Source organism: Amia ocellicauda, chromosome 2 (genome assembly GCF_036373705.1).
Source record: "Amia ocellicauda isolate fAmiCal2 chromosome 2, fAmiCal2.hap1, whole genome shotgun sequence".
In the NCBI taxonomy this organism is placed as follows: Eukaryota; Metazoa; Chordata; class Actinopteri; order Amiiformes; family Amiidae; genus Amia; species Amia ocellicauda.
This window is the reverse complement of record NC_089851.1, coordinates 36,867,260-36,887,150: the sequence shown is the minus strand read 5'-3', so window position 1 is coordinate 36,887,150 and position 19,891 is coordinate 36,867,260. Positions and strand designations below refer to the sequence as shown.

Sequence of the window (19,891 nt, the reverse complement as noted above, 5' to 3'; positions counted from 1 at the left end):
TGCTGAAAAAGTGAATTCTGGTTCTGATAGAAAGGTGTCAGAACACACAGTGCATCGCAGTTTGTTGCGTATGGGGCTGCGTAGCCGCAGACCAGTCAGGGTGCCCATGCTGACCCCTGTCCACTGCCGAAAGCGCCTACAATGGGCACGTGAGCATCAGAACTGGACCACGGAGCAATGGAAGAAGGTGGCCTGGTCTGATGACTCACGAGTTCAAGGTGTTGACTTGGCCTCCAAATTCCCCAGATCTCAATCCAATCGAGCATCTGTGGGATGTGCTGGACAAACAAGTCCAATCCATGGAGGCCCCACCTCGCAACTTACAGGCCTTAAAGGATCTGCTGCTGACATCTTGGTGCCAGATACCACAGCACACCTTCAGAGGTCTAGTGGAGTCCATGCCTCGATGGGTCAAGGCTGTTTTGGCTGCAAAAGGGGGACCTACACAATATTAGGCAGGTGGTCATAATGTTATGGCTGATCGGAGTATATATACACTCACCTAAAGGATTATTAGGAACACCTGTTCAATTTCTCATTAATGCAATGCAAAACCAACCAATCACATGGCAGTTGCTTCAATGCATTTAGGGGTGTGGTCCTGGTCAAGACAATCTCCTGAACTCCAAACTGAATGTCTGAATGGGAAAGAAAGGTGATTTAAGCAATTTTGAGGGTGGCATGGTTGTTGGTGCCAGACGGGCCGGTCTGATTATTTCACAATCTGCTCAGTTACTGGGATTTTCACGCACAACCATTTCTAGGGTTTACAAAGAATGGTGTGAAAAGGGAAAAACATCCAGTATGCGGCAGTCCTGTGGGAGAAAAAGCCTTGTTGATGCTAGAGGTCAGAGGAGAATGGGCCAACTGATTCAAGCTGATAGAAGAGCAACTTTGACTGAAATAACCACTCGTTACAACCGAGGTATGCAGCAAAGCATTTGTGAAGCCACAACACGTACAACCTTGAGGCGGATGGGCTACAACAGCAGAAGACCCCACCCGGGTACCACTCATCTCCACTACAAATAGGAAAAAGAGGCTACAATTTGCACAAGCTCACCAAAATTGGACAGTTGAAGACTGGAAAAATGTTGCCTGGTCTGATGAGTCTCGATTTCTGTTGTGACATTCAGATGGTAGAGTCAGAATTTGGCGTAAACAGAATGAGAACATGGATCCATCATGCCTTGTTACCACTGTTCAGACTGGTGGTGGTGGTGTAATGGTGTGGGGGATGTTTTCTTGGCACACTTTAGGCCCCTTAGTGCCAATTGGGCATCGTTTAAATGCCACGGCCTACCTGAGCATTGTTTCTGACCATGTCCATCCCTTTATGACCACCATGTACCCATCCTCTGATGGCTACTTCCAGCAGGATAATGCACCATGTCACAAAGGTCGAATCATTTCAAATTGGTTTCTTGAACATGACAATGAGTTCACTGTACTAAACTGGCCCCCACAGTCACCAGATCTCAACCCAATAGAGCATCTTTGGGATGTGGTGGAACGGGAGCTTCGTGCCCTGGATGTGCATCTCACAAATCTCCATCAACTGCAAGATGCTATCCTATCAATATGAGCCAACATTTGTAAAGAATGCTTTCAGCACCTTGTTGAATCAATGCCACGTAGAATTAAGGCAGTTCTGAAGGCGAAAGGGGGTCAAACACAGTATTAGTATGGTGTTCCTAATAATCCTTTAGGTGAGTGTATATATACATTTAAGAGGAAAGAATATTTCAAAGAACAGGTGCCAATGTGTAACGAATATAAACCTTGTTAATAGCTATTGCATCGTGTAATACACCATCTAATATATTGTTTTAGATTTCAAGTTTCAGTAGTTTACAGCCCAAATGTAGGCTTGACATGAGTCATTGGTTATATGAAGCTTTGGCTTTACTTGCTTGGCAATGGGTGTGTGTGATAGAATGCAGGAATTCATAGTTTATAGAAGTGGATGTGTGGAATTGGTGTTGTAGATATTTCATTTCAACCAGCCTAATGGATATTCTTTGAAGATTTTGAGGTTGCGTAAATCTTTCTAACTATACTGGGAGAAATGCTCTAAAAGAAACACTTACTATGGGATCAGACCAGTGTGACCATCTGTAGTAACAGAACATGCTAGGAATTGAAAGCAAAAGTTTGCTGCAATGCTGTTTTACTAACATTCAACCTTCCCAAGCACCTTTTTTATGGTACAGTACATCTTCAATATTGTTTACATATATAGCAGTACCAAATTAACAACTTGCTGTTATTTTCTGCATGAGGGCCTGGTTCTACAAACTGCATGGTCCTGCATTTTAGTTTTGGAAGCACGCTTTCAAAATGTATTATGTGAGGGAGTGTCTGGTCATAGAATGGCTGAACTATAAGCCCAGTGGCTCAGAAACTAATTTAATGTTGGTTAGCTAATGAGGACATGAACAGAACAGGGTGATGCTTAAAAATGGGGCAATTTGATATTACATGACTCAGTTATTGAATTTTTCCTAAAGAATGATCTCCTGTAAGGTGAGTCAATACCAAATCTGTGTCAGTGTCAGGAGGTTGTATCGTTGGGGCCAAAGAAGATGCACCATCTCTCATATGAAGACTGACAGCCGTTGATGCCAATAAGTCAAGGCTCCGGGTGTCAAGATGTAATTTGAACTAGTGAATACACTCAACTTCTGTTGCTGTATATAATCTTTTCATAGATGCTGGTTAACGGTGTTATTGGGTTAATATTCCCAAATTGAGTGAAATGGCAAAAACACCTGCTGACCTAACAGTTGGCCATTTCATAGTTATGTCGCGTGTTAGTATATAATTTATGAAAAAACAATTCCTATAGAAAATGTTTCAAGGGTACTATATCTAAGATCATTGTTTCCATTCTTCATCCTTTGGAGTATGGAAAAATACCTCCTATTTGTCTGTAAGTCACTCCTTAGGGACAATAATATTCCATGTAAGCCTCTCCCAGCTGTGTCAATTTAATGTATTATGGTCTTCCTTAACCATCTGTTCTCCACATTGAGTCAAATTCAAGACGTATTCAGGGTTTCCTTGTACTTAATACTTAAAAACATTTGTTTTTTAAGCTATTTTTTATATATATTTATATGTAGTCTATATAGGCTTCTCTGACTCGCATTGTTCTTCAGCTGACCGATTTTCATTTTAGCTGTGTAGTGTTTTTATGTACAATATGTTAATGACTACATGTATGTACGTATGTAGACCTATGTATTTAGTTTATTTACTATAAATAGATTTGTGTGTGTGCGTGTGCGTGTCTGCATCCATGGCTGGATAAAGGCTTCCCCAAGATGTTTCCACTTGCTTCAACATACAGCTTCTCTTTTCCAGGTCATGGCAGCAAAGCTTCTTATTTCATCTTCCCATCTTTTATGTCAGTTTCTAGGTCTATTTTAATCTCTTGGGATCCCTTCTATATCTTCTTTTGTCCATCTTTGTTCTTCTTGCAATGTGTCCATCCCATTGCCATTTTAACATGTTCACTCTTTCAATTATGTCGCCTAGTTTTGTTTCTTCTCTGGTGTATGGATTTGTTTTTCTGTATCCTCTTTTTATTCCAAGTATAGCCTACATCTTTCCCTGCTTCTTTGTGCTGTTTGGAGTTTCAGTATCATTTTTGCATTTACTGACTAGGTTTCAGAGCCATAAGTGAGCACTGGTAGTATGCATTGATCAAATACTTCTCTCTTCAAGCAAATGGGCAGATTTCCTTTCAACAGCATTATTTTTTCTAAATGTTCTCTCTGCCATTTTCACTCATTTGATTGATTTGATCTCCACCTGCATTGACTTGCGGACTAAGTTAAACATAACTTTTGTCTTAAATTTTCTTTTGATCTACTTACATTTTGTTAGTTTTTGAACAAGACTCAAGTTCATTTTGAGTCCAGTTTTCTTACTTGAATCCGAGAGTTTTTGAATTGAATGTGGTGTTTTTGAAGAAGGTGTTTTTGCTAAGATGACTGTTATCGGCAAGTCTTAGTTTGTTCAAATGAGCTCTGTTCATCTTGATTCCAGTATTGAATTCTTCAAGTGTTGCAGTAAAGAGTTTGATAGATTGTGTCTCCTTGACGTACTCGTTTGCAGATCTCGATCTTGTCAGTATCTTGGTGGTGTCGGATTATTGATGTGGCATTAGATATGTTTAATAATAATATAATGTATTGTAAGGAAGTCAGAGATTTGGTAATTGATGGGAGATGTTTTTCGGCATGATGACTCCATCTGCCGGAGGTTTGGAGGAAGACTGCACCTGGCTGCCATGACGGCTCTACCACACCTGCAGACACACCTGCAATTAATTAACCAGTTACCTATATAAAGCATGTTCTTCATACAGCTCAATGCAAAGTACTTAAAGGGAAAAAGCAAGGAGGATGTATCTGGATCCTGGACTGTATGAGAATAACAACACTGGTAAAGACTTCTTGCCCACAACTTTGCTTACATCCTAATCTGTTTTACGAGAGAGTAAGGCAGGGAACCTACTACATAACAGTGTAGCACATGCCCTTCCCAGGGCTAAGATTATTTTCAGTTTATTTTGTTTGGAAACAATAAACTTTGACAATAAAACAACATTGTATTGTATTAGACTCCTGTCTCTGGTGTGCGCTGTCTGTCGTCAGTCTAACCCTGGTCCCATACGTCACACACGCCCAGCCTCCCTGTGTATTACAGCTGGTGGAGAATATGGCCATGGGCTTTAGAGCGGAACAGACAGGGACATTTAGATATGAACAGAAGGGAGGACCTCATTCGTCAGCTGGTTGAGGCAAGTATCACTCAACAAAACTTTTTTTTTGGGGGGGGTGGAATTAACAATTTGCCATTTTTTTTCTGTTTGCATGCTCAACAACCCTTTAACTGTAAACTGCTGCATGAGCAGGAGAAAAGCAATGCAGTCACACTCGGGGAAAGGGTTCGGCCTCCCCAACATATTTTTGGAAAACCCAGTTTTGCTGGAATACATCTGTGCAAAAAAACTGAAACGGATGATGTGGAAGCCTATCTGTCTGCCTTTGAAAGGAAAGCTCAAAGAGAATGCTGGCCGACAAAGCATTGGGCCAGCGTCACATATATTTGACACATGACGCTCAGCAAGCATACCTGGACCTAGATGAAGGGCATGGCAGTCGATATGAGGCCCTCAACAAGAAGATGCTTAGGCAGCAGTGTCTTACCATTGTGGTCCCTCCATAAATGTTCAGCCTGATTCACCGTGCAACTAAGTGGCTTTAACCAGGATTGCTGGTGGCAGAAGGCATGGTTGAAAGATTGTGGACCATTTCCTATGGGCACTACCCTACCTGAAGAGAATGGTAAATCAGGGAGCCCCAATAACAGCAGATGGAACTACTGGAACTGATTAAAAGGAAACCAAGCATCAATCACTTTGCTGAGGGGCAATAGAGGACTTCCTGGATGGGAATTAGTGGGCATTTGAGGACTGCCGAGCAACCCAAGGAACAGGTGTGTGTGTGTGTGTGTGTGTGTGTGTATATATATATATATATATATGAGAGAGACAGAGATCATAGAAGTGAATGCCAGTGCAAGCAGGGCCCAAGAAAGGACAGGAAGGACACAAAGCATGGAAGATGTGTGCTTGGAATAACAAGAAGATATATATATATATTAGGGCTGTCAAGCGATTAAAATAGTTATAACTCATGATTAATCGCAATTTAATTGCACATTTTTATCTGTTCTAAATGTACCTTAAATTAATACTTTACAAGTTTTTAATACTCTAATCAACATGGGCATGGACAAATATGGATGCTTTATGCAAATCTATGTTATTAGTGAAACCATACTCAACATAGAGCATGAAGACTAGACATGTATTAAAGGTCACAGATGTTTTTCAAAGAACTTGTTCATGTCTATTAGACACATGAAAAAAAATAACATAGAAATACCAGGTTCCCATTACTTCTCTTTCTTTGCACTGAGCAATTTACTTACACAAGCCTGTTTACGTTTAGTTATTTAGCCACCCATTTAGTTATCGCTGTGGTGAGTCTATTGCTTGTGGAGTTGTCCATCCGTCTCCGCTGCAAATGATCTAGTGTGCTCTGAGGAGAGCTCTCTGCATCAGTTGTATGCTTCGCCATCAAGTGATATTTTAAACTCGACGTGCTGCGGTGATAACTTAATTCACATCGACAATCAATGCAGACAACTTCAGACATCGTTTTGTATATGAATTTTCCGTTCAGAAGACGTTTTTCTTTCTCCATTTATTTTCGCTGCTGCATCCTTTCCTGTCTTATGGCTTGCTATGGCTGCATCTCCATTTCTCCAACTACGGGCTAGGCTAGGGGTCAAAATGCCTGCTGCATTAATCGCGCGTTAATACAATTAGTGCCATTAAATTGAATTTGTGTTAATGCGTTATTAAAATGTTAAAATAACAATGATCAGGACACATTGCAAGAAGATAAGATTAAAGATGGACAAAAGAAGATGGGGAAACCCTCTGGGATATAGCTTGGATGGAGCCCCATCTGTCACTGGGGCTCTCCCTTCTTGATGGGGTCGGACAGCAAAGATGTTTGAGGACAAACAACAACGGCAGCAGTATAGAGGATCAAGGCGATCTCATAGTTGGACGTTTAAGCAGTAGTTGTTTTCCAAGGGCAGGGTTCTCCTAGTCATTAACCGTGAGTTTCCTTACCAGTAACTATTCCTGCTTGCGCCTCTAATCCTTCACCCTCCTTGTCCTTTCTCTAGACTCAATACTTCTCTGGACCTCTGGAGACGTATCAGCTGCCTTTTATACTGTCAGGCAGGCGACATATCTGTTTCCTCCAGCCGTGTGTGAGTGGTGGGAGTTGTAGTTCTTCACCTGTGGTGTAGTTCAGACGTCGAGAAAGTGATAGATGGTGGATTTGTATTCTAGGCCATGGCCTGATTAGCCATAGCAAGAAGAAGGTTCTGAATTCCAGAATTTTCCAAAGCTCTGAGTAAGCCTTCATGGCTGTGACATGAGCAAGGCAGGGCCTTGGTAATTACAGTTATCAATCAGGGTGTTCCCATAAATCCTGCAGGGATCTATTTGTACTCTGAGACACCCATAGACAAAACATCATGTTCTTTTGTCACTTGCAGAACATTGTTTTTGATATACTGACAAGCTCAACTTGATTCATTGTTTGAGACCTTAATTCACACAAGTGTCTTTCTGTTCTCCAAAACAATCCTTTGTTCTATTTTGAATAAAGTTTTGTTCAATCTGGAGCACATGAACAGTAAGAAGAGGGCGTCTCCTATCATACATGAGAAACAACAACTATAAGGACATTTTCTTCTGTACACAAGGATAGATATGCATGTTACTGATGTGGTTACACAACTAAAAGACTGAAGTATCCAAAATGTTCTGCTTCCTCCCTTTATAGCCTCAGGGTGTCAAGATACTACATGCTCTGCATATTTTATACAGACCCCTTAATTATCATTCTTGATCAAATTGCTTGGTCTGCTTCATGTGATCATATATTGGTTTAGACTAAATTAATGTAATTACATTGAAACTCTAATGCAATATTTGAAACTGCACCTCTTAATGAAGAAAATAATAACAACACTGTGTTTTGAAAAGTCAGAGATTTTTTGTCTTTGTCAATAAGCCTTCCTGGTTTTGGTTTGTTTCAGTAGGTTTTTAAATAGAAAACGTATGATAGTTCTAGACCCAGTCCACCTGAAAACATGGGCCTACCCACTAATCACAGTTTACAAACTTAAGACAGAAAGTAGATGATAATTATAATAAACACCATGGGGTCCCTGTCTGATGTACTAGCCTGAAGAAAGGTTGTGTGTTCTGTGCTTTGTTAAACCACATGGCTGGTATTTTTACTTTTCAAATCCATCAAATTGTTGTCTTCTTCCCTCATACATGTGTCCCTCAGATTGTGATAATAGGAGAAGTTAATCAGTTCTTTTTTGAGAGCCAGGATAATTTTCAGTGCATTCCCAGCTGTCTCACTCAGCCTATATTACGTAGTCCTCTTCATTTTCACATAGGCTGCTGCAGGTATGATGGGCTGACCTTGGATGCAGGCTTTCTTCTCCTGGTGATGCTGGCTGTCATCACAGGAAATATCTGGTTGCCTCAGGCTTTGGGCGCATTATCATCCATCTCCCCCTGAGGCTTTGGCACAGTGCTAATCACATACCTGAAATGTACTATCGCCTAATTACTGAGATATATAGGTCAGGGCTGGAGGATTTCCGATTAATTACAAATTGGAACTGTGAATTCTGCTTTAAGCAGGTAAGCTACTTTGTAGAGCAGTTCATTACTTGACAAGCCAGCTTTCGCCTGGGGAAAAAAAAAAGGCATTTACCACAGCAATCCAAAAATATATCTATATAATAGGAAAGGACTTTGAAATGCAATTAAAATAAAATGTAATTTTATAATAAAATTTGCCATTGAAATAAACTCTTTTTTTAACAAATGAACCTATGTTTAAAATAATGATTTCAGGTAGGCTTTCCTTGTCTTTTCCTCACACTTGTTCCACATTGAACAAGGGGCGATTTTAATTAAAACTAAGTACAAACTATCTAAACCTAAATGAGGGAAATAAATCATGATTATACTTAATTTCAGCTATTACACTTAACATAAGATCCACTGGTATATTCTTCACTTCTCTTAGGGAATCAGTATTTCAGATCAAAACCATTTCCCATCGAAGATGTTTATCACTTAATGGTCTGGTTGGTAATGTCCTGTTTTAATGGAATAGACTCCTGTCAACAGATTAGCAAATGCTGATTTTAATTTGTTTATACAGAGGTGAAAATAAAGATCACATTGTCTTTTCAGCAAAGAAAATGAGACAATGTGACAGTGTATTAAAATTCTCCATTTTGGAGTGTCCAAAACCTTGGGGGCACAAGTAACATTTAAGTTATGAATATTAAGTGATTTCATTATTATACACCTACAAAAATACAACTATTTTTATTCTCTGCAGTTTTACAACTCTGCTATTGGAGAGATTGTTCACCTGACTGATTTGTGGACGCATCAAACGCATGAATATAAAAATTGGGAAATGCTGCAGAAAACACACAGGACAGAAATATATGTATTTATGTACTTATCACCCAACCTTCACTGTACTCAATGCAATAGATCTTAGCCCTTACATTCTATACTATTCATCAGTTAATTTTATGTATGTGTTTTACTCTTGCTCAACAATTATTTTTGTAGAAAGATTCAATATACATAATGATTGGATTAAGTGAATGACAGAGCATAACTGAAGCATTGGAACACTTGAAATGGGGGGAATAAAATACAAATATGAACAATATTTGTTTTCTTGCGTTTCTTTAACTCTGATTGTTCGTCTTTCAGTTTCTGTATTGTTTTGTTTATGATGATACTTGTAATCTGAATTTGAGTCCTTTTATCTCCAGTTCATTAGCCTTAACACAGATAGTTTGAAGTCATATCAATTGTAATTGAAACTGGATTTTAGTACAGTATTCTTACTGCATCTGGAAAATTTAAAACATCCGAGAAGCTCCATAGAACAAATTAGTAATTTAATAATAGATATTTGTGATCTATAGATGAATGATCTCTACCTTTTAGAACATTCTGCATAGCTATCATGATGACAAGGAAACCTGTCGGAAATCCAACCCATAGCAAAACGCTTGTGAATGTCTAGGTGGATATTGCGGCTTCAAATTGCAGGCATTTATTTTCATGTTTTGTTGATTATCACTCATTCCTCTTTCAGGAATAAAGTGACCCACTCCTCTTTCACTTCCGTTTGTCTGTATTCTTAGACAAACAATGATGCCGTGAGTTCAGGTAGGAAAAGTCCCACTGCAGCTGGCATGGTTTGGCAGGGGCTGAACAGGAGTGGAATACTCTCTGGTTTCAGGGATTAAAACAATACCCTTGGAAGTTGGGATTTGTTAGCATAAGCCTATTCCGACTACAAAGTCTAAAGTCTATTCTCAGGAAGTAATAGACCACAGCCGTCTTTTTTTTTTTTTTTTTTTTTACATATGATTTTGCACATCAACCTAAAATGCAGAAGAGTCTTATGTAGCCTATATAGTAAGACTTATCTGGTTGTGAACAGCAAACAGAGAAGCAGATTCTGTCAAAGTGAAGTCCGCTTCAGGGAAGAGTAAACTAGAAAGCAACAGATGTCAGAAATAGGAAATAAGACCTTAATGTTCCAAGAACTTTGGAATACTTTGAATGTTCACCCCACTTATTCAGGTATCTCTGAGTGTACAGTAGATCTCAATGTATGTTTGTATACCTGTATAGATGTGTATATAGATATAGCTACTCATGAATTAATTTCTAACACCAAGAGTAGTAATCACTGAGGAATGGATTGGGAGTCAACAAAAACAATCAATTATATCAGCAGTTGGGATACTTATATTCCAAATATTCAGTTTTTGGAAATAATTGATGATTGAGATATATTTTAAGGTATCAGCTGTATTTACTTTCAGCTTGCACTGAAAATAAGCCAGGGCTTTACATAATTTATCACAGTCGTGGTTAACAAAAGCCAGCCAAGTTTCGTGTTCGAGGCAGTTCTTCCTGAGAATGCCTCCAAAAGCAAAGGTGAAGTAGCCCTTTTACTTTATTACCTTGTTGGCTTTTGAATTTAGGGGAAATGTGCTTATTCAGGGCTTGTGGGTGGACTTAGTTCAATGTTCAAGTTAACCTTTGCCATCTAAAAAACACAAGCAGAGAACTGAAAACAATTCCAATGTTTCATTGCTGCTGTAAGAACTTGGGCATCTGAAAGTAAATGCAAAATTGTCAGAGATGTTGCAGGAACCTCTTAAGACAATCAGGGATTCATTTTTTATTTTATTTTTTTGCCAATCTTATGGGATCAGCTGTATTTCTTCACATGGTTACTCATTCATAACTTCTGGATTCTGAAAATACAAAACTGTTTATCTAGAAATCAACTGCAGCCAGTATTGCATTGCAGAATTATATACAAAACAGATGGGCTCTCAATGTTTTTGTCAATTTAAGTGGCACACAAGGACAATGCAGAAACGTGTATTTATTTTGGATATTCTCAGGTAAGAAACACTTCTTTATTCTCAAAGTATTTTCTGAGAATTGTTGATCTATTGAACAATTGCAAATGCTTGTGGCCTTTTCATTTGGATGTTTTATTTAAAATGTATCTGTGAGGTAAATACAAATGGTATGGCTGCACTATAAAAGCTTGGATTAATCCATGCGTTTCTCCTATTGAATACATGTAGGTGTTTGTTTTGAACAGTGTACACGTCTTTAGAACAGAAATCCAATACTACTAAATCTATTTTGAGCACTTTTATGTTTTTATTTTAAACCACACTAGACATTCTGTTTCTAGTACTCATGATGTAAAGTATGATTGTGTCATTATAGTGGTTATGATTAATTGATTACATAAATGGAGACTCAACTTTTTCCTAGTTACATATTTGTCCTGCTGACAAGATATTTCATATCCATCAAAATGTCAGACTTGGCTAGATACTCAACAGGTTCAAATGAAATGTGCAAATTTTATTAAGTTTTAACATTTTCCATGTAGTGTTCATTGTTATTTTTATACCCTCATATGTATTATACCTTGCATTTCACAATTTAGAACCACATTCTTCACAGAATATGTATCCTTTTATGATATTGATATAAATCAATCATGCACAAAAGAAACCGCTCAAATTCTATTTTAAAGTCCCGTAGTGACAATTTTTTTAAATAATGAGTACCAGCTGTGCTATAATTTGTTTTGCTGAATGGTCAATTAAAAACAATTGAAATAGATTTTATTATGTAAAGTAATTGGAGGATGATTAAACAAACATGCTCACTTTAATTTTAAAAGTGAACACACTTGATTCCTTTTTATTCACAATTCTTTTAGGAAGAAATGTGGTCTAGGGATATGCTATTGCTAATTGTTAGAGCTCATAGATCCTTGTTAAAAAAAGACTGATATGATAATGACTGATATATCACACACATGTAACAGGCTCAACAAAAATATATTTTACCAATTTACCAGACTTGTGTATGTGACATATAATGGATTCCTAAGGGTTAATTAGTCCTCTCTGTTGGGCAGAGCAGTTTGACAGTTCGCACAGGCAGACATTTACAGAGGCACTGTATCTGGGTACCCTGTGAAAGATGACCTAAGAGCAACATGGGAGTGTCATTTTCCTCCCTGGTGTAACCGAGCTTCCAGTCTTGGTTTCCCTGCTGCGCCGTGGTGCCGGCAGTAAACACATTTGAGCAACTGGCAACGGGATTATTATTATATTATATCTTAAATGAAAAAGATGAAATACAGAGGATTAAAAATTGAAGCGTCTACAAAGGGGAAAATGTATATGCTTTTAACCTGAAACATAATACTCATGTATACATACAAAATGTCAGTTATTTCAGGTATGTCAGCCTAACAAAATCATAATGTTATGGGATTCTTCAACATTTTTTTTATTTTCTTTTTTTTCTATGGGATATATCAGTCATGGTTTACCTGCCCACTATTGTTCCTCTAGTATTCACAATACAGAGTATGTGTTATACCGTGTAAATGGCATATTTGTTAATGAAAATGAATATTCTGCCTTTGAACATTCAGCATATTGAGGCTGAGATATTCCTCTAGTATTTGAGATAAACGGCATATTCGCAATATGAGGCTGAAGCCACACAAATGTATGCCTTAAAAGAGAGCCAGAGTGACATTAAACATGTTTGGGCAATCCTCAATTTGTCCTTGCTGGCGAAGTGCTCTTTCACTAATGAATATGTATGTATTTTAAGCATCTCTGTATGCTTTTATAAGACAATGAGTGAATGTACGTACAGATCAGCAAGTTTACTCCTTGCTAGTGCACTCAGTATTATATCAGGAGGCATTGAAACATAGCAGGAGCAGACAACATCAGAATTTGGGAGGGATTCTGTGTTATTAACTTTGTAAACATTTTAAGCATGTGTACTATTACTTTTAATCATTGTCGCTTTAAGATCCTTTTTATTTCACGGCTATATTCTAGTAGATTCATGCTGTCCATGCTTTTGATTACTAATAGTGCTAACCATGGATACTGCAAGGAGTGAAGCAGTGACCAATGCATGTGTGATATCTATTTTTTGGCACTGATGTTTCCAAAAGACGTTGCCTTGTTGTCGTAATCCTGCTGTAACTTTTGTCACGTGTCGGTGCCTCGTATCTCTGAAGCACGAGGTGAACAGCACTTTTACTTTAGAAATCTGAAAAGGAGTTGTGCTAGCTCAATTAAAGCATCATATCCTTCATCCTGCTCTGCTATAAACAGAACAGACAATGGAACTGGGCGGCTTATGGTAGAACAAATACAACTTTTAACAGGATTAATTAAAAGTATTAGGATTAAGTAATTGAGATTAAGCAATCTTGTATTTCCTGGGCATCTTGAACTGAATTGAGGCCAAATTATTTGTCACTTTCAATGGCATGTTCTCCTGGTGCCAGAGAATGTAGTTGCACTGAAATTTCTCTGAATTTCACCAAAATTGATCCTGGCTGGTGTAAGGCAGCAAACAATGGAGAGAATGCATATAAGAGTTTTCATTAGCCAAGAAGGGATAGCATTTCTCTCTCTCTCTTTGACTCTCTCTCTCTGACTCTCTCTCCGACTCTCTAAATCCTGGATTGACGCAAGCTGTCTAAATCTCCTTACCAAGAAGCAATCATGACGAAGCATGATGGGAAATGGATATGTAGCCAGCAATCACACAGATTTTCCAAGAGGACAGAGGGACCAAGGTCTCTGATTTAGCTTTCCATGTTACAGTGTTTCACATTTCTAGAAACCTTCACCCATTTTCTCAAAACTTTAGACACAAAACCAAATCTTCAAACTACATTCACAAAACCCCTGACTCTTCTGTCAAAATCGAACAATCGCCTCAAAACCATTTAATCTGTGCTCAAAATCAAACAATGCTTTCAGTTCATACACACAGCCACTCAATATATAAACACTACAGAGCATTCATTAGACACTACATCACAAAATGGAGAACACAGCGTCCAGGGCATGCAGTTACAGAAAAAAATGTTTGTTTATAGCAAACGCATTTTTCAATTAAAATAAAAGTATAATCACAACTTCTTAGTACAGTGAATATATTTTATACTGTAAGTACTGCAAATAATACAGTATTGAATGTCTGTATATTCAGCAATTGCATAAAAATACAGTAGTCCAAAGTAGTGCAAAAGCCCAAAGGACAAAGATAACTCGAAACAAAAAGCACATTACAGTACACTCAAAAATGGTGTGCAACTGCAAAATCAAAGTCAATGAGAGATTAATTCTGCCTCGGCATCACATCTTTGTGCTGGATCCGGCCAGAGGACTTCATCCACATCACAGGCAGCGATGTCCCTTGCCAGGCAACGGGGAAAAACCCTCTGGTGTGCCGGATCCAGCCTTGACAACACTCCACACCTAGGTCACCACAGGCCAATTCCATTGCCTGTAAGAGATTTTCCCTGGTAAATGGGTCTCGGTCATAGACCTTTCACCGCCACACAGAGAAAAACTTTTCTATTGGGTTGAGGAAAGGGCTGGATGGTGGAAGGCAAACATTTATGAATCATTGGTTGATGTTGAACCACTCGCGTATCTGGACACCACGGTGAAAGCTGACATTGTCCCCAACCACAACATAGACAGGATGCACTGCCTGCTGATGATCCTGCTGCTCATGCTCAAACAAAACATCCTGAAGACCACCCAGAAATGTAAGAAGATGTTCAGTGTTATATGGCCCCAGGGTTGCATGACAGTGGAGAACCCCACGATTACTTATGGCTGCACAAAGGGTGACGTGGTCCCTGGCCAGCGTGGTGGCCATAATGGCACGTTGGCCAATTATGTTCCTGCCTGTCCTTCTCTTCGCCAGATTGATCCCTGCTTCATCTACACAAATGTATTAATGGGGCAGACAAGACAGACTTCTGCAATAGTGTATTTGTATGCATTCCTGGTTTACATACACTACAATATAGTGCAGTTTACAGTAACAGTAGGCTAGTAGCATAGAATTGCACTGTAAGCATCAGTGCTGAAAGTGTCCAAGTGTACACTTACTTGCACATACTGAAATCATAGATCTTTGACCCTTTCTGATCTGCACTCAAAAGTTACTCTGTACACTTGCTTCATGCGTACCCTGTTGTGTTGGAGGACATGGTCAATGGTAGAAAGGCTGACAATGTGATTCCTTCAAAGTTTACATTGTGTTCAACAACTCTTTGCTGTATTTCACACAGTCGGATGGCATTGTTTTGAAGGACCATATCAACAATGAAAGCCTCTTGCTGTTGGGAGAACATAGCAGTCCTTCCACCCTCATGTGGTAGTCTTGCAATTCTACAAAAAGGGAAAATGCACTTACAAACATATACATACAGTACAAATAGTAATGGACTTTACTTCTATACGTAAAATGTTCTATGGTAAGAGGATTGTTTTTTTCCCCAGTCCACTTGCTATTGACAAAGTGATGTACAGAGAAGTTGCTCAAATCTGCTCAAACTCTTTGTCCTGCTTCCCTCATTGTGATTCCATGAACAAGAACATGGTCTATCACAGTTGCCCAAATTTAATCTGAAATTACTATTCTTGGTCTTGGTCTTGCTCTTCCTCGTCCTCATACTCTTCCTCCTCGTCCACCACTTCTTACACATACTCTTCCTCCTCCATTGTTGGTATCAACATTCAACACTCCTGTGCCGCCTGTGCACTCTGAACAGGCTTATATTCTGTAGAATTGGTTTGATCACATCATTAGAAACAAGTGTGAACAATTGAGTTGTTGTGTGTAAATGATGAACTGTGTTATAGTTGTGTTTAACTTTTACCGCCCATGTTTAACATTTTGCAACACAAGTGCATTGCGGTGCGAAATGTGTTTTAGTGAGAGAGAAAGTGTTTAGAGTTTTGCAAAAAGAGTGGAGATTTGCAAATGGTGTCTAACTTCCTGATCTTGTTTAAGGTTTTGCCAAAAGTGTGATTGATTCGAGAAATGGGTTTAGGCCACTGAGCATTTGGTTCAGAGAATGGGTTTAGTGTTTTAACAATTCAGAAAAACTGTAATGGAAACTAAAAATAATCATGCAAACATTAGCACCTTTAATGATTTTGTTGGTCAAGGACACAATGAACTACCGAAGACATGCCAGATTACTGTACGTTTTACAGTTATTCTACAATATCAGCTGTGATATACTCCCAGGGTACTAAAGTCTACCCACACAAAACAATCACTGATGATAAACTGTTAAAAGTAAAGCCTTAAAGAGGCTTAGTGGAGTATGTGCTCATGGTCTTTAGAATTAATATAAGATGTTGCTACACTATCATAAATATGGATAGCAGAGTTGACCAAAGCTCCAGGCATGGTTCTATGGTATTGTGTAAAACCTTAGTCCCAATATACGGGCATTTGTGACTCACTCGACCACTAATTGTGATAAGTTTTTTTTTTTTATTCACACTGTTTAAAATTAAACATGATACAACTGCAACAGAAGCCACTTTACTGGTTTAAACATTAAACAGACACCTTTTAGATCTGTATATGTTACTAATGTGAAAATAACCACTATCATTTTCTTCATTTGAACTGACTGATGCAATTAATAATTTAATGAAATATACAAATTACCAAATAAATATATTTTGTGAATGTGAACTTTTTTTTTTAATATATCCCTTTATAAACGACGACAAATTGTTTACTTCCACAAAATACCTAGAAAAAGGCAGATTCTCCATCCAATTCCAATGTAATATTTGTTTTATTCTGTTTATTTAATTTCAGTAAACCTTTTATTATATTGTAATTAAACCAATTTATGCTAAGTGCGCTTTTATTAGAGGAAAATGTCCTGTTGTAATAGAAAATGGTAAGATTTGGTGCAAGTCCTGAGGAAAAAAAAACACATCATAGATTGATGCAGTAGAGTTTAGAACAGGATTTGCAAAATTAAAAAAAAAAAAGTTAAACCATGATTGTGTTATTTTAAATTTGATTGAAAATGTGTACTATTTCATTTGTGAAGATGCAAGACAAATTAAAACCTTTTTTAATATAGCAATAGTGAGATGACACTGCAGGTAAAATGACAAACAGCTCCAGCTAGGCTATTAGATAATGTAAAGTATGTGTCAGAGTCTTTATTGCAGCATGTAGGATCTATTCTCTTCTGTTAACTATAATTGACCAGCTTACAAGAGTTTTCCATTTCAGTAAGGCTCTGTATCACCTACAAAGCATATTTCACTGTGCAGCTCACTTAGTTTAATGGTTAGTATTCCCTGACAGTTGTTCAAAAGCCATAACTCAATGTATGTTATTTCTATTAAAATGTGTTGTAATACAGGTTTAGACTTATGAAGATTTCTAAATGTTATAACCCCCTAGCCCCCAGATTTTCAGATTTTCATTTCAGTTATGCAAAATGGAAAGCTGATGAAATTGCTTGTGCTTGTCGACATATTTGTGACCAAAAAAAAAAAAAAATCACATTAAGTGTATGCAGCACACTGCACGTGAAGATGAAAGATGTTTTGGGAGTTTTGTTAGGGCCCCAGTCTTGTATCCAGGTCTGGTGAAATGCTACTGTGTTTTGACAGCAAGCGTACAGACAGAGCTAGGTTAGTTTACGTCACTGTGACTGGTGAAAAAAAAAAACGGAGAGATCCTCCCCATTTTGTTAGGGCTAATTGATGTTGACAGAGCTGCCGAGCTGAGCCTTAAAACTACGGCAGGAACTGTAACGACTCAACAGCTGAGCGGAGTCGGTCCTTTCCTGCAATTTTTCAAATTCTTCAGCCCTTTGCTGCTCTTTTGAAGAACATTCAACAGGACCCGCTTCTCAATGAGGAGCCGGCCGGACTGTGAAACTCGCACTGTCCGTTCGCATTTGGCTCTCCCTCTCGAGTGGCTGCTCTTACTGGTGTGGCTGACACACACAGCTAGGTTTACCCCTGGCATGCTTGACAGGCGTCTGATGTCTCCAAGGACCAAGCACGCTGTAGCAGGGGTAAGCATATGCTTTTAAAGTGTTGCCAGCGGTCGAGGATTGCCAAATCCTGAATTGCCAAATCAGGTTATCTGACCCAGTTATCTAGATAAGCGAGGCATTTTGCTCGCTTCCCCTCCGTTTAGTGCAAAGTGATGCTGATTCAGAAGGGCTGTTACAGTAAACTACACTGTGCAAAATGCTTGAAGGGGGATCTCTAGGAGAAGGGGAGGAAAAAGTTGGAAAACTTAGCCAGATAATGAATGCATTATTTTAATTGCTAAGAAAGTAAGCTGTAGAAAACAAAGTATTATGTCAGAATGCCTGTTGCATGCATTTGATTTCTCTGTGAAAGGTAAGTGCTAGCGGTTGTGAACTTCTTGTTTGTTTTGGTTCAGAATGTTGAGGATATTCAGCCTTCCAATGTCCTGCCTCTGGCCTTATACATTTTATTTCTCAGATAAGCTGGTAAACAGTCATTTTTTCTGGCCACAAGTTGCTGTACTGGACGGTGACTGTATTTGGTCTGCTGTGCATCAGTGAAACACAAATCCAGCTGTAGATAAGTTGTATTCTTTAAAGATTTCAGTGTTCGCAACAAACCCTGGAGCAGCCTGTGTGCTAATAACACGGTTAAGCACAAGCCTAAGTGTTTGAGACAGGCAGGGTTTATCCTTTTTCCGGAACATGAAGTGAACTGAGAGTGCACGCTTCCTCTTCAGTAAGACTCTGGTCCATGGCAGGTTAAGCTCCCAGCAAGTGCTGATGCCTATTAACACGGCAGGGTTTAGTGGCATAATTAGGGTAACGGACCTTGCTGAAGGATACAGCACACTAAGTAGTGTGCCACTTAGTGCCCACAAAACGATGCTCAGAAACCCAGCAGCACTGCAAACAGATTCTGCAATGTTGGTTTCAGTCTGGGGATTTACTTTCTTGCTGATTTTTAGATCACAATTGCAAATAGTAGATCTCAAAATCCACATTACACCACAACATTGTTTATATTATTTATATGTATTTGTATGTTTATGCTTATATACTTAGAAAGCTTTAGATAGTGATCAAAATAGTAAAGTTTTATTTAGAATGGTAGAAATTATACTTTTTACAGGTATCAGATGTGTTGTACTGTCACATTTTTAACATCCCATATGAGAATGTAAACAAATTAGATCACAACCAAATCTAAATCACACAACCAAGTTTAACCAATTTTATTGTTTTGCATGTGAGATTTTAAGATATTTTGGTTGAGTAAGCAGTGTTTCTTAGTTCAGAAAAGTTCCAGAATATTTTTTTATAAATGTCAAATGTTTAGCAAGATATTGAAGTCCAAGAATCCATAGTATATGTTTTTATGTTCTGTATGAATGGTTATACTCAGTTTAGTGATGAAGCTGAAACTAGACACCATTTCACAACACATTTTCCCTACAAAATTAGTATGAACTATGAAAACTGCAACTTTAGTTGACACAGTTGTACATTATATATACACATATTTGCATGGTGTTGTGTTTTTCATTAGTTACCTTAAATTTAAAAAAGCAGTTTTAATATAGCATTTATTCCTTGTGTGAACTTGATACTGTATACAAAATGCTTGTGCATGATCTTTTTGAATTGCTAGAGATAATCTTTTGTTGAATGAAACTTGCATTTGGTATTAAAGGTATTGAGGTTCACATTCACAGATCAAAGCTTTACCAGTTCTGATAAGCTCTTGTGAAAAT

The 19,891-nt window shown here is 38.3% G+C and overlaps 1 protein-coding gene across 4 annotated transcripts in view; it reads left to right on the top strand.

Moving 5' to 3' along the window:
* The window catches only part of LOC136770378 (voltage-dependent L-type calcium channel subunit beta-2), a 125,722-nt gene that overhangs the window by 55,464 nt on the left and 50,367 nt on the right, over nucleotides 1-19,891 (top strand). The window contains exon 1 of one of the 4 annotated variants that reach the window (XM_066723391.1): nucleotides 17,931-18,176. The exons of the other annotated variants lie outside the window; for them this stretch is intronic. Coding sequence (XP_066579488.1) covers nucleotides 18,012-18,176 — 165 coding nt within the window. The 5' untranslated portion in view covers nucleotides 17,931-18,011. Of the gene's footprint in view, nucleotides 1-17,930; nucleotides 18,177-19,891 lie in introns of those variants that run through there. 4 annotated transcript variants of the gene reach the window in all.